The sequence below is a fragment of the Ochlerotatus camptorhynchus genome, unplaced genomic scaffold (assembly GCF_037179485.1).
Source record: "Ochlerotatus camptorhynchus isolate MF236.1 unplaced genomic scaffold, CSIRO-AGI_Acam_v1.1 ptg000067l, whole genome shotgun sequence".
In the NCBI taxonomy this organism is placed as follows: domain Eukaryota; kingdom Metazoa; phylum Arthropoda; class Insecta; order Diptera; family Culicidae; genus Ochlerotatus; species Ochlerotatus camptorhynchus.
The window spans coordinates 1,316,819-1,332,543 of record NW_027040557.1 but is presented as its reverse complement, the minus strand read 5'-3'; the positions used below and the strand labels follow the sequence as shown (position 1 = coordinate 1,332,543).

Genomic DNA, 15,725 nt, shown 5'->3' with positions numbered 1-15,725 from the left:
CCAACAGCTGACTGTTCGGTAAAAATCAAGTATTTTACTTAATTAATTTTAAGGCTTTAAAATAAGGAAAATTTCACCACAATGGCTGACAGTGTTTTGAAATTAAAATTTAGTTATACAGCTTTTGAAATGAGTGTCAAAGTTTTACCAAACGTTCAGCTGTTGAAAGTTCGGTAGCAAATTACCGAAGTCGGTAATAATTTCTTAGTGTGCTATTTATTTTGCGGGCAATTTCCGAGACTAAGCTAACAAATTAGATTTTTGCTGCGATCTCAGCTAACAAACATATATTTTGCAGATATATTAGCAAAAGCAAATACCGAGGTAATCGGCTGTTGGAGATTTTACCGGGCTAGATTGAGTGTGTATATTCCGATTGAGTCACAGCACATTACAGTGAATTGTAGTGAGAAGAACCTTGCATTCAGCTGCAAAATAAATTCCCTGGAAATCCCCTAGTTAGCATTTCTCGCTTCTTATGACTGCGATTGGGATTAGAATATTAATGGACTACTGCATTTACATTTGAATATCATCCCCGGCAATAGGGTGCTAATGTTTGCTACCCCATTTTAATCCCATTCCGATTGGTATCTATGGGTTCTTCCACGAACAGAAAAATTACGGCATTCTCGTTCTCGGTTAGCAATTTAATTACGCATACCGACTTTACGGCCATAACGTGCGTTTCTACATAGGAAAGTGAAACACGATGAAATTCCCCACAGACCCGCGCTTCTCGCATCTCAAACGAAACGAATAAAAATAGTTTTCATTTTTAATATGTATACCTAGTTTTCCCTCTGCGGCTGATCATAGTGACCCGCGATTCTTTAGATTTTCTTTTTGTTTACATTTGTCGCCCACGGGAGCCTTTGCGTAAATGAACGTCAAAAACTTCGAGTTGCGACAAATGAAGCGATAAATTTTCCCTCCTCTGCAACCATCGAAGAAGACTGTGGGTCGTGCGGCATTAGAACGTGATCTTTCTCCCGGATGGTCGGTTGGGAGATGGCGAAGGTTGCTACGATTTGCGTCTCCCGTCTAGGAGTCGTCATCGTGTCGTGCGTCCGTGGTTGAATGAAACGGAATGAAATTAATTCTCGACAATGTGGTTTTACAAAGAAGACAATTAGAGATCAAGATTTGGAGAGTTGGAAAACGACGGTGAACTGGGTCCGGTGGTGGGGAATGATGGACCGTAAATATAAACGGCAGCTGGGAACATCTTCTGACATCTATACACGCTTTTATGGCTTGGCTTCTCCTTGGGTGTGTCTCAGAGTGAAGCTATTGTCGGGAGTGCACGTTATTTATAGGTGACAGATTGCCACCGATGCCCTCTCTGCTACCGGTTTTGTGTCCGCTTCATTTTTGGCAGCAAACTCTGTTGGCAACCGGTTGGGGGTCTTTGACATCTTTCAATTGGGGTTTCGCGTGTGGTCATTAAGATTTTCGATTATATGAACACTCGCTAGCCGCAAACTGCTCTAAGCACTAAATTGAGTAGAATCAACCTAGTTCGGCTAAAAGTGTACCAGGATGCATTTTCAGGCTTGGTAGAATAAGGGACTTAGGTACACTGAAAAATTGGAAAAATCACATTTTGATTGAAAAGTAATCATTTCAATATTATACCCAGTTTAATCATGCTGACTTTCTAAAAACTAATCAAACTTGATTGAATTTTAGTCTTTTCTGGGTAAAATTTAATCATGTTCATGGTTATTTCCATAAAAGTGTTAGATATGATTAACAGTGTAAAACCAAACGTCAAACTTGTTCGTAACCTCGTTTGCGTTTGTTTTGGCGGTGTTTATTCTGATGTGCGAGTATTATACAAGGTGTTTTTCGCGGTGATTCCGGACATTAATTGCATTAATTGCTGCGATGGAGGATATTTTCGGTGCCATCGGAGAAGATACCGCGGAAGTGCTTAAAGGTAAGATAGAATTAAAAAAGAAGCCATTTCTCCATAAGAGTGCTCGACAATTCTGTCGGCATCATTCAATCCTTCGTTGAGGAAAAAAAAAATCCGGAAGTTGTCCGGATTTCCATATTTTAATGGATGATTGATACGATGAATGATATCTAAAGCTTGCGGGAAATCGATTCCAGAAGCGTGGAGTGAGTGGTTGGGGAGGAGGGTGAGAAACAGACGTCCGGCAAACAGCAGTGGTGAATGAACCTGCCTCGGAGTGCCCAGTGACAAGGGTGGGTGGAAGCGAAGAGGAGATGGCGTGACTGTCGTCAACCTCTATGCACCAGAACCGTTAATTTAAGATTCAATTGACATTCTAACACTACGCTATGCTCAGTGTAAAATTTGTATTTCTTCAAGAGTGATCTTATTTAAGGGCCACAATCGACCAATCACTTCGTTCTACGGCATATTACGGTCGGGTCTAGGACTCAATATTTTTTTTTTACTAAATTATGTGAACACTAGATTTTACCTTCAATTTTCAAACATTACACAGAGCACATCACTGGCCTATAATGCTCCGTGACCCATACTGCCTCACCCTACCCTATGTTGAATGTTAACAACTAAATTTCGTCATCTTTCCCTTTGGACCATTCGTACACTGGATTTCTTATTTAATATCTATTTTACCAGAATCTCGCGCTTCTTATCCCTAGGCTATACCTGTTTTATGTGCGATGCTGATAATAATGTAATCTCTGGTGATGTGAAGATGCTGAAAAATCATTTTCTTGTGGCACATAATTTGAAATCATCGGTGGGTAATGCAACGCCTTTTACGTGCAAAGAGCTTGGAACGGATGGACATCGTTGTAATGCTCAATATACGAAGTATCAAAACTTTCAAAAACATTTACTCACCAAACATCCCAATCCTCTGTGCCAAGTGGAAGATAGTTATAATCATACTGCTGAAAATATCTTCCAAAATATTGAAAAACAACCCGATTTCTTCGAAAGTCTCCTTGGGATTGAAAATATGGTTATTTTCAAATCACCACCAACAATTGACAACATTTCTGGACATGCGAGCGAATATATATCTACGTTGCGCTGCAATGTTGCTATCCCTGAATCATACATTCAAAACGTAATGACTTGCACACAACAACTGATTTCTAAGGTTGAGAGTTATCTTTGGAGCAAAGTTAAAGATATAGTCGAAAAACAAAAAAACACTTGTTCTACGGAGGAAATTGTACGTCTCATAAATGATTTTACAGCCGGCAACGTGTTCAAGGATGTAAAAGATATGCGAACACAGATCGCACATTTGTACATACAATCGAACACAAAAATTCCTGAACCAATTGAGGTTGTTTTGGAATCTAAGTCGAACAAAACTGTAAGGAAGGTTTACACAAACGAAGGATTTGTTTTTAAGAACTCAGTTAGAAACATCAGGGAGACGTTCCAGTATATTTCCGTGCTTGAAATTTTGTCGTTAGTTATGAGAAACCCAGAGGCTATGGATATTGTTGAAAAAGAGACTAGTTCTCCGGATGGGTCATTTAACTCGTACAAAGATGGTTCGTCTTATAAACATAATCCATACTTTCGAAAATATCCGACAGCATTGCGTCTTACATTGAACGCTGATGATATAGAAATCGTCAACAATTTGAGCCCAAGATCAGGGAAGCATAAGATAACCCAATTCTATATAAAAATCCAAAATTTTGAGCAATGTAGAAATTCTTCATACAATACCAGCTACTTAGTAATGTCCATAAATGCTGTAATCCTAAAAAAACATGGATTTGACAAAGTTTTACGACCTTTATTGGAAGATTTGAAGCGGTTGGAATCCGATGAAGGTGTAGTAATGAAATTTGGTATAACCACATTTACATTGAGAGCAGTACTGTGCAGTTTTGCTGGCGACACGTTGGCTGCACATGAACTTTTTGGGCTTCTTGGTCCGAGTGCCTCCTACTTTTGTCGACAGTGTTATATAACCAGAAATGATATGAAGAATGGATTCATCGGTGCCCTTTTCGAACAAAGATCCGTGCAGTCACACCAACGAGATGTGGAAAACGTCAATCGAATAAAAAAGTTAGAAGCAGAGAATAACCAAGGACAACTGAATTCAAGAGCAATTCGTAGAAGACGACACGGTCAGGTATAATTTATTTAAGTGAAAATGTATTACGTAGCATGAAACAGACGGATGGTACATAATCCTCATCACTCACCCTGTTGTGGCCGTGGAAGGGATAAGGATTATGTACCAATCGTCTAATAGTCGAAATCTGATCGCGGATATCATCAATGATTAACCGATAGATCACAACCATTGTTTTAGCAATGGGTTGAATTTTTATGCATGGATAAACACGAAAAATATAATTAGAATGCTATTGACCTTCCATTTTAACAAAAAAAGAATTAAGATTATCTAGCCTAATTGAAATGAAAGTTCCAGAAAGATAGCTCATTCGATTAATGGTTGCTTGAACTTGAACTTGGACATAGACATTGACCTGAACTTGGACCTGGACCTGGACTTGGACTTGGACGTACAATAATATAATAAAAGTTGTCCTTGATTTTGTTGTTCAACATGATTGTTTAGCTTTTTCGATGTGATTTTTGGCATGATTTGCATTTAATACTGACTTTTTTTTTGCGAATACAGGTCATCAGTGAACGAGGTGTGGCTGGGCCATGTGCGTTGGAACAGCTGAATTATTTCAAAGTTGCTACAAACCTGGGATTCGATCCCATGCATGATCTGCTGGAAGGAGTTGTACAACAAATCTTGAAACTTATCTTAAAAGTGTACATAAAAGAAAACAAATATTTCACTACTGATGTGTTGAATGATCGCATCAACAATTTTGCGTACGGAACTGTAGAAGTGAAGGATAAACCATCATCCAATTTCACATTGAAAAAACTGTCCGTAACAGGAAATAAAATCAAACAAACAGCAGCACAAACATGGCTTTTGCTACGCTCGTTTCCATTTTTATTAGACGGTTTAATCCCTAATAATCACCCACTTCTGGATATTGTTAATATTCTGCAAAGAATATGCTATTGGTCGTTTTCTAGTATGCTCACAAAGAAAATGGTGGAAGAAATGGATCTAAATGTGCAAAATCTCCATGTTCAGTTTAAGAAATGGTTTCCCCACTCATCACCGATAAACAAGATGCATCATTTGGCACATTATGCACACAATGTTAAAGCTACATCAGTGACCAATGAATTTAGCTGCATGCGATTCGAAGCCCTTAACAAATTGCCAAAAAATCAAATGAAAACCGCCCAAAACTTTAAAAACGTTCCCTATAGTTTAGCAACGCGTTTGAATTTAAAACAGGTAACGGCAATAGCAAATCGAGATTTTTTCCAACGAGTTGATATAATATCAGATGCTGTCGTAGCTAAAGAGAATATGCCAGACAATGAATTATTAGAAGCCTTCCCAGCTAATCTTTGCCTTGTCAAGCATGTAAAAATAGATGGAATACACTTTCGCAACGAAGTGGTTATTAAATACGACGATAAAACCACCGATAAACAACAGTTTGCACGGATACAAAATATATACTATGTAAATGATACGTTTTATTTTGTTGTTGAACGCCTCATATCGATCTGCTTTGAAGAAAAATTTAACAGTTTTCGAGTACAGCCCTCAGCAGAACATCTTCTACTGGTAGAAGATCTTGTTTATAAAAGAAAAACGTATAATTTGTGGGATGTGTCGTCCACAAATGATTCCTTCATTGCGCTTCAATATTACGATGATTTTAAATAAAAGTTTAGGTGAGTAAATCAAAAATTAAAACAATGCAAATTGTATTCCTATCTAGTATTTTGCGCTGCGTATTGGTGGCAGTCATTGGACGTAAGCGGGGTGCGGGGAAACAATAAATTTGAGTTCATTAGTTAACTCCGTTTTCAGACTCCTCTGGTTGTTGTCATGCAACTCAAATAACAATTTTGGGATATCCCTGGGAAACAAAATAATTCTTACGGAAAACTAAAGAGTGAATAAATTTGTAAACCAGCGGATACAAGTTTCAATTTTCAAAAGTAAAAAAAGTTGGGCGTTGTTTCAACAATACCAACAAGTTCATACCGTAAATCTGACATAAAATAAAATGGCACCTTGACTATTGAAAACCTCACTTTTTATATGCAGCAAACACTCAACTAGCTTTCTATAAACTAAAATAATCAATACTCAAACAAAATATATTTTTTTCATGCACTGACACACTTTCTCCCATGTTGTTTCAAGAGGCCTAAAAATGTTCTATTTTTCAGAACCATGCAGTAATGTGTAAGTGTAATTTTTAATTCAGTAATTGGCATGATTCATCAAGAATAAAAATTAGTCAATAAGCACCTGACCCTATATACAAAAACGTATCCAACAACATAAACAATCTAAAAAATTTTGATGTGTGTTTCCGTCAGGTCAAAGAAATTCTTTGGCGAGGGAGGGATACTTTTTTAATATAATCCTTATTTGTTTTATTATAAAAGTTAGTTTTATCTATTTCAATTATATATTCACAATTAATTTAAACTGCGATACTTCACTTTTTATCTAATCTCCTAATAATCTTATGATTTGCACATTATATCGCATGTTACCTGGGATTTTGTTTTGTTATTTGGGGTCGATACTAGGGTCGATATGATTAATATTGAATTAATGATCTATTCTTGTTTTTTACAGAGCATGACATAAATACAGTCCCCATTTTCCTCGTGCTGACTCAAGAAATTGTGATGATACAGTTAAAACTGAAACTCGGTGCATGGTTACGGATTGAACGGGCACAAAAACAACTCCAAGAGCAGGAAATCTTGCCAAATAAGGTAATCTTAATTTTCAATTACATTTATCATACTTCAACGAGTTCATTATTTAAGGTTGAACCTACGTCAGAAAACTGTCACAACGATAACGAAATTTTCATCAACGAACAGAAAATTATTGAAATCCTACAACGTGCTCCGACCTGTCAACGATTGCTGTATGGAAAATTGGCACAGGGAACATGTTTGGACCGTAATGAGAAAAATTTGATTTGCAGAATACTATGTGCAGAATTGTTTGCTACGGCGATAAACAAAGGATTGTAAGAATTAAAAGTAATCATTCATGTGGTCATCAGTGTGAAAGATTTTGCATGATCACACTAATTAGACACATTATTTATTTTTGTTACACATGCAGTATCTATCTAGCTTGAGTTTTCAAAAAGACTTATAAGCATTGATCGATTCATGATATCGACGAAACCGACGTACTTTTTAACTTTTTACTTTAAATGATCTTTATTTATTGTACTTGTGTGGTTTACATGTATGAATTTTTCAAGTGACACAGATGCGTCTTTTCAACTCTAGTTAAAATTAAATTTTATATAATTGTTTAAAGTTTCTAGACCTATCAGGCCTGTTTAAAGAATTCCCACCTTGGTGGGATTGGTTTGTACGAAACCGACGTTCATATTAGACTCTATATATAAATTACGACACATCTCTCGAATCATTTTGATAACATTGTAGAACGCTGGCCAGACTGCTGTGTTATAAAATGTTATAACGGTTGTCAAATAATTGCAGCACAGAAACCACCATCAAGATAGCACTATAACATGTTGTAACTCTAGATTGATTTTAGAATACGTCCTATCTCCATTTTTCGGTCAAAGAATCGATTAAATTTATTCGGTTTATACCGCAACCTGAGCGATGGATTTGCAGTATTGACACATGCAATCAAAAGCTCAAACTTTGAACTGTTGATTGCATGTATCAGTATTGCAAATCCATCGCTCAGCTCACGGTAGAAAGCGAATAAAGTTAATCGATTATTTGATCGACAAATGAAGATAGGACGACCTATTCTAAAATTAATCGAGAACTCTGTATTCTGAACGTACTAGCTTACTTTTAATATTACGCGATAAACCGAGCTTTGTTATGTTCTACTTCAAAACGTTGGTAGATCCAGGCATCCATCAATGCTTTTACATCCTTTCAAAAGCTCAAGCTAGATATTTGGGTTACCTGGGGAAAATTGGGTCACGTAAGAACAAGAAGGTTTTGTTGTAGTTTAGAAGCAAATCATTTACATTCATTTTGTGCATTCATTTACATTCATTTGCCTCTAACTTTTTTCATCAACAAAATTCTGTAAAATTATGTATGAAGTTTTTGTAGGTATTGAGATTAGCTACAATTTTTGTAAAATACTCAAATCCGTATCTTTTATGCATGATGAACCAGAGCGAACAGAACCCACCATTGTTTTTCAGTGAATGTAAATTACATTCACTGAAAAACAATAACAAGTTCTGCCCTCTCTAGTTCATTATGCATAAGAGATACAGATTTGAAATATTGACAAAAGTTGAAGCTATTATCAAAACCTACAAAAGCTTCATACATCGTTTTACGGATTTCTGTTGATGAAAAAAGTTAGACGCAAATGAATGCACGAAATGAATGTAAATGATTTGCCATGCCTGGCTCCGCATAATATCAAAGGGGCTGTTCATAAACTACGTAGACAGTATAGGGGGGGGGGGGGTTGGCAATTGTCCACGGTCCATACAAATTTCAAAAATTGTGTATGGACAATTTGTCTACGCAGGGGGAGGGGGGCTCAAGAATCCCAAAAAAAACTGTCTACGTAGTTTATGAACAGGCCCAAACCAATATTTGCTCAGAATCGTAGCAAGTACATTTATGTAAAATGCAAGCAAGTATTACGAAATGCATAAACTGTGTAATATATGTGTATTCTATTGTCCTAGTTGAATAAAAAATATATGCAACTGAAATTCATACGTCGTGGAAGTGACCCATGTCGCCCTGGGTAACCGTAATGAAAATTGGACCGGTGCGATAACACTTGAAATGATTATTTTTTTACTTTTAATGAAATTATTAAATTTGAAATCATGAGTTGACTCATAGTATTTTACCGTTTTACCATTCATTTATTTATTTTTTGACTCATAGTGCATTACTATTTTTATCTTCCCCAGAACAATCAAAAGTGCAACAAAACAAAAATTAGCTATCTGTTTAGTGAACGCCTATGATTGCCTTAAGAGCGATGTAAATGGCAAACCCGCGGAGGTAACATTTCTTGTAAATAAAATATAAACAATAAATTGCATAAATTTGATTGGTTTTAGGCTGACTGGTACTGGGAACATAATGGAGACCAGTCTGGTTCTCATACTGGGATGATCTACAACTGGGTAAGAAATGAGCAGAACAAATCTCCAGCAAAATTATCCCGCAAACGCCCTGCAGTCCAGGAAATCACTCAGGAGATTGTAGACGCCCTAACAGAACTCGAAGCTTTCACTGATGACGAAGCATACCGGCAACGTGTTTTTCAACTATATCAAATAACCTACCCATATCGCAACGCCCTGCGCAAAATGGAAGACTCATCAACATTAATAATGACTGAATTTCCGTTGCTGGCAGGGTTCCAAGGAGATTTGGTGATTTTAAAAAATATATACAAAGCTGCCGTTTCACGCAATACTGTCTTATTATATTTTTTAACATCTTTATCTTTATTCATAGTATTGTATTTGTTAACGAAGTTTAAAACACTGTCATCAGAACAAAAATTATTCAGTTTATTTTCAAAAGTCAACGTTGAAAAATACTGATTTTTTTTTAACAAACGTGAATATGTTTTAAAGTAACATGGGCCAGTAATGCGTTGAACGAAATTATATGATTGAAAGTTTTTGCTAAATGCAGTTTTCTTTATTTCAGATTCTGGATGAATACAACCACTTGAATCCAGCGGGAGAAACGGTCATCACTTTTGAAAACATTGTGCCATTATGTTCCATGCTAAACACGGAATATGATGATGTCGCTTGTTGTGAGTCTTTTTTTAATACTATCCGCATCTCTGTTCCCATACCGGCAGAATCGACAGAGCAAAACCTGTACTCTACTGTAAATTCTGTAGGAACGAGAACAGAGCTATTTTTTACGATGTGGCTAGTTCTTGATAGGGGTTACTTGCAGCAAAGCGGGTCACTTAAGAAGGTGTTGCTATAGTTTTGCAACAAAGCATTGTTCTGCTGAATTCAACTCTTATTATGTCAGTAACGCTTTTTGCATACTTCGTGTATCGAATAAGAAATGGAAAATTTTCGTCTCAAAGTTTTCATGCAAAATTACATGCAGAAATGAAATATCTTAAAACTGTAGGATACTAGCGCATTGTCATTATTGAAGCCAAAAAAAAAGTAACTGTAATTCATACATCATTATCTTGAAAACGGAACTGACCCAGTTTGCCCCGGATAACCCCCTACTATTTTCCATTCATGATCAAAAAAAAAAATGAGCGGCAACAACAAAGCTACCATTTCCGCTCATTCGCCTTTTTCAATGATAGTAAATCGTTAACGTATCTTTTTGAAACAAAAATCATACAAAGCACTTTATGTATAAAGATCGTCAGTCGTTTGCGATCACATAGAAGATTCTTGTGTCAATCGCCATGAAAGCTGAACCACTATTTAATACAATGCCGTTTTCAGAACGTACGTTTCGAAAAATGACTTTATTTTGGAACAGCGTTACAAGCTTATTTTGTATATATATACCTGCTGACCCCGTTTAATATATATCTTTTATAATTCTAGGTGGAGTACGTGCTCTATTAAAGCTGATGAAACAATTATCTCAACAAGGGCGCACAGTCCAAGCTGATCCATCGGGGTTACCGCCTCTAGAAGACTATGCTTGTGTTTTCATCCGATGGAAACGGGATGAAGAGCATGATATTGATTTCATGATGCCAAGTCCGTTCATTTATTGCAATGCACTAGCTTTCGCAATTGGGAATTATTTTGTCATCGTGGAAGGAAAAAGCATTGATTGCGGGGACAACTTTTTTAAAGCGTATGATATATTGTATAAGACGTATAAAACGTACAATTTCCCGACGCCACATAAAGCGAAAAAAGTTTTTGAGTTTTTTGATATACTTGTTTATCAGGCGTATAAATTCAGCCGAATTGCTACCGTTAACAGAATGGTAGAGCGTATACGAACAGCTCTCAAGAGAGACAATTAAATCTTCATTACTGAAATCAAAAAGAGAGAAAACAACGCACAAAAATAAAAATTTAGATTGTAAACAGATAATCGCATCACCAAAATCAAACACATACAAGAACTTAAAACTTAAAAACAGATTTAAATTAATTGATGAGCATTTTAGTAGAATAATTGTACAACTTTTTACGTTGTTTTCTCCTTTGAATTGAAACTACCTAGTACTATAATTCAGAGGAGAAAACAACATTAAAAGGTTTTAAAAATAGATATACAAAGAGAAAACACAGTTCTGTTTAAGAACTTCAGAATGGTATACAGCGTATACGAACAGCTCTCAAGAGAGACAATTATATTTTCTTTACTAAAATCAAAAAGAGAGAGAAAACGCACAAAAATAAAACTTGAGATTGTTAACAGATAATCGCATCACCAATATCAAATACATACAAGAACTTAAAACTTAAACATATAAATAAATTGATTGATGAGTTTTTTAGTAACAACGTAAAAAGGTATTAAAAATAGATATATAAAGAGAAAACACAGTTCTGGTTATGAACATCACATGAATCAGCTTCCGACATGATTCGAACGAGCAGTATTGCACAGCAACAAATTCAATGTAAAATGATTAAAACTGAATTTCTAAATGAAATCTTGAAATTTAATCAAGAAATGATTAAATATTAGTCATTAGCTATTATTTGCGATTTAATCACTGCAACATTAAAAAGTAAGCATTGCATGATTATTTCGATTTTATTCATGCATGATTACTGGCAAACTAATCTTGGCTCTGACTCAATAAGGCAAAGCGGGAAAATGCTTAGTTTTTAAGCATTTTTGATTTAATTTATATTTGAGTGTAGTATATGTCTGTTATGCATATTATGAAAACTGCCCAACACAAATCAGCAACGAAATAAATTTAATTTTATTATAAGTTGAAGAATTTTGAAAAATGTTCAAGCATCAAGTTCAAACATTCTAAGTCTCCTAATTTATTTGCTTGAGTTGCAGAGCCCTTAGATCGAAAGTTATTGGACTGCTTTGGTCACGAAATCCAAATATTCGGTACTGAAGATTGATCTAAGATTTTGAGCTCTAGAAAAACAATCTTCAAGCTGCTGGAACTTATTTAAATTTTCAATATTCCAAGATTTGTATTGTATACAGACTTGGAGAAATTTTCTTGTTAAAAAGCCTTACAGAAACGTGTCGGGATTTTTTAAAAAACAAGAAACTGCTTTTTAAAACATAATAGAATATTCTGGGCTTTGGAATATTTTGAAAGATTTTAAAGTTTGAATTTCGTATTCTATTCATCCGTTCATGTCTTTATAACATTTTTCTAGATATTTTTACTAGCTTTCAGGGAAAAATAGACAAGGAAAAATCAATCAGTTTTAACTTGATACAACGGCGTATCTGCCAAGATATTACAAATAAAGTGAAAGATGTGATTTTGGTTTAATGCCAGATGATTTTGGTTTGCTGCATGATGATTTTTTTGACGTAGAATTACGTCTGTGATTTCTATATGGGGGTACACTTTGTGAAAACCGAAAATGGAACATGTAACATAACTATGAAAGATTTTGAACGTTAATAACTCAGTTGCCCCTGGACCAATTTCAATAATTTTGTCTCCAATCGCGGAGATGTTTCGCAGCCATGTGTTGAGACATTTTGAAGATTTTTACAGAATTTCTCAATAAACTCTTGTTTCACTTCGAATATTGACTCTATCCCACGCGGAGTATAAACACTGAAGCACTCACTGTACGAATCAGATTTTACAGAGAATGCTACAATGCATAATCACGATGGTGTTTCAATATGATGTCTGTGTTTGGGAAACAATCACAAAATGAAATTTTGATTGCCTTCCTTTTTGCACACGCCAGTAAGTTACACAGACTCCTCCCATTATGAATAGTTTTCTATCAAGTAGCGACACTCTCCTTTTGCGTAGTTTGCCAATGTCAATACCTTGAAAGCAACGGGCAATTAACGAGTTATTAACGAAAGATGAAGAAAATCGATCAAAATCACTTGCAGCCCTGTTTCCAAGTTTGGTTACAAGATTACAACTCTGGAGAGCATTTTGTGTGGTCGTTGGGGGCATGTGGTTCTGATTATGGACAAACAGGCACAGATAAATGCTATTTCAACTTATTACTGTAATAAGCTTGTTGGTGATGATTTAACCTCCGAAACCACACAGAGTGCGTCTGTCGCTTTTTAATTTGTACATTGAACAATTACCACTTTTTCAATAGTTTCTTCAAAATTGTTGAAAATCATCAGTCGGAAACATTGCTTTTGATGCGTAGAAATATTTCTGATCGATTGGTGATAAAATTATTGAAATTGGTCCAGGGGCAGCTGAGTTATTAATGTTCAAAATCTTTCATAATTTTGTTACATGTTCCATTTCTGGTTTTCACAAAGTGTACCCCCATATAGAAGTCACAGACGTAGTCCTACGTCAAAAAAAAAGCCAAACTCAGAGACGTTCAAAGAACATCAGGAAAATTTAAAGAATTTCCTCGAAGTTCAACGAAATCAAGGAAAAACTCATGGACAGCGATTTGAATTTGAATGTAAAGCTGTCTCATCGGGTCGTTGGTTGAACAACTCCCACTCCATGTCTTAGAAAACAGGTATAATAGATAGAATTTCTTGCGATATCTCTTTCTCTTTTACAGTTCCCTTATGAAATGTGATCGAGGGCATAAGCAGGGTGACGGGCGTAAAAATGAGAGTTCACCATCTAAAAAAAAAATTTGTGAGATGAAGAGCTTTGAGTGTGTTGGTTTATTTCCTTTAAATTCCGTTATAATTGCTTATCTTTTGACATATATGCGTATTTCGTCTACTACTTGTAGACTTCATCAGTGCCAAGTACTCAACTTCAACCTCCCGCATCCTATTCTTCCCACGAGATCAGCCTAAAAGTAATATTTCCCTCTTTTTCCTTATTATGCTACCTCTCTACATTGATCAGCAAAATTTATCTTGTGTTTGTCCGTCATAAGTAAAATTTTTCTGTGATAAAATGCTTCAATCCGAGATTAGTTTCCTATCTACAGTATATTTTGTTTAGAGCCAGTACTTCTATCAGGGCCACTTGACTCCATCCTAATGCACTCTGTCATGGTAAATGGTATTCCCAAATGCCACAACCGAACACATAACAGGACACATAGCCATAACGAAAGTATTCACCCTTTTCGAAAATGAAACAATACATAAATTATGTATGATACCTACCCACTGCAATATAATATTTTTTGATAATTATTGAACGAAAAACGATCAAAGTACATCACGCAATTGAAAAGTGCGCATGAGATTAAGCTCTCCCACCTTCGGCAAGGTGCTTAAGTATGGCCTACGGAAGAGAGGATATTGAACATTCTTAATTTGGGATATTAATATTTTCACAAGTTCGAAAACCTTTTAAAATTGCTCCAAGCTGGAGATGTTGAGATTCCCTGATTTTCCAGTTTTTTGCAGGTAGTATACACCCTGTCATGTGATCAAATTGTAACCAACTAAAAACCTATAAAATTAGTTGTAATGTGATCATATTTGTTTTAGAAAAAAAATGATTTTTTATTGTTAAGATAACTAACAACCCCTTTTTTTGTAAAAGTCTCGTTAACAATAGATTCTATAGTACATAATTGTATATTTATTGTTTTTGACAATAAAATGTATGGTTGCTACAATAGATTTTATTGCATTGTAACAAAAGATTCTATTGTTTTTGTATGGTCGGGAGGTTCCTAATAAAAGCTATAAAACATTGCTTAGCGACGTGTTCGAGGTATCACCCAAAACCATTTGTGGAATAGTTCTACCCTTTTGGGTTATCGTTCGTTTATGGTATTTGTTCATTAGGACTACGTTTTAGCAATTTTCAGCTAAAAACTACTCCATTTTGTGTCGATCTCATCGGACGTGCATCAACATAGGCGGCGCTTGCGGCTCGACTACTACTGATCTAGGCCTACTCTGATCTTCCACTCCCGTTCGGTTTGTTTCGGATGTTTTACGTCGCTTTTTCTGACAAGGTGCGTGCCTACTGCGATGAAAGAGTTGTTTCGGTGTTCATAGTGCGGTGCGTACGAAACGGACCGGCGGCGATGAAGATGAAGATGATGATGATGCTGATGACGATGCGTCTCCATCGATGCCGTCTTTTCCGAGAAGTTAAAATTTTATCCCGGCAGTAAAACGAAACAGACCAGCGCGCCCCAAGGGGTGTGGGCAAGTACGCGGAAAATGTAAGGTACACGGAAGGTTTCAGGTCCAAAAATAATCTTTCTAGGTCAAATAACATTCCCCCAGCGTGATGTGATGCTACCGGGGACGACGGGCCTGACTGTTGCCGCCAATGATGCTGGCAGACAGCATCCGTCACCCCTCTGTTCCCAATATATGTACCGAGGATGACAGAGCGGAGGTTAGACATATTGTTATATTTTCCCGAAATCTTTTGGGCCAGTTTTCCGCGGGTAGCGCCGGGAGTTGCGGAGGACTGACAGACATTTCTGAAATAATAATAAATAAAGGTCGGAAATGTGTACGCGCCGCTTTGACGGATGGATTAGCTGAGGAGATTTAGTGGGAAGCGCTGATA

At 36.2% G+C, this 15,725-nt stretch overlaps 2 protein-coding genes across 3 annotated transcripts in view; one reads left to right on the top strand and one right to left on the bottom strand.

Moving 5' to 3' along the window:
• LOC135697175 (tRNA dimethylallyltransferase) overlaps positions 1 to 15,725 on the bottom strand; it is a 408,062-nt gene that overhangs the window by 74,509 nt on the left and 317,828 nt on the right. The gene's annotated exons all lie outside the window — the stretch shown is intronic.
• LOC135697122 (uncharacterized) lies at positions 1,863 to 11,140 on the top strand. Its single transcript, XM_065216708.1, has 7 exons — positions 1,863 to 1,942; positions 6,690 to 6,832; positions 6,887 to 7,095; positions 9,016 to 9,109; positions 9,169 to 9,486; positions 9,770 to 9,881; positions 10,657 to 11,140. The coding sequence occupies exons 1-7, from the start codon at positions 1,891 to 1,893 to the stop codon at positions 11,088 to 11,090; spliced, it is 1,362 nt and encodes a 453-aa protein (XP_065072780.1). The 5' UTR covers positions 1,863 to 1,890; the 3' UTR covers positions 11,091 to 11,140.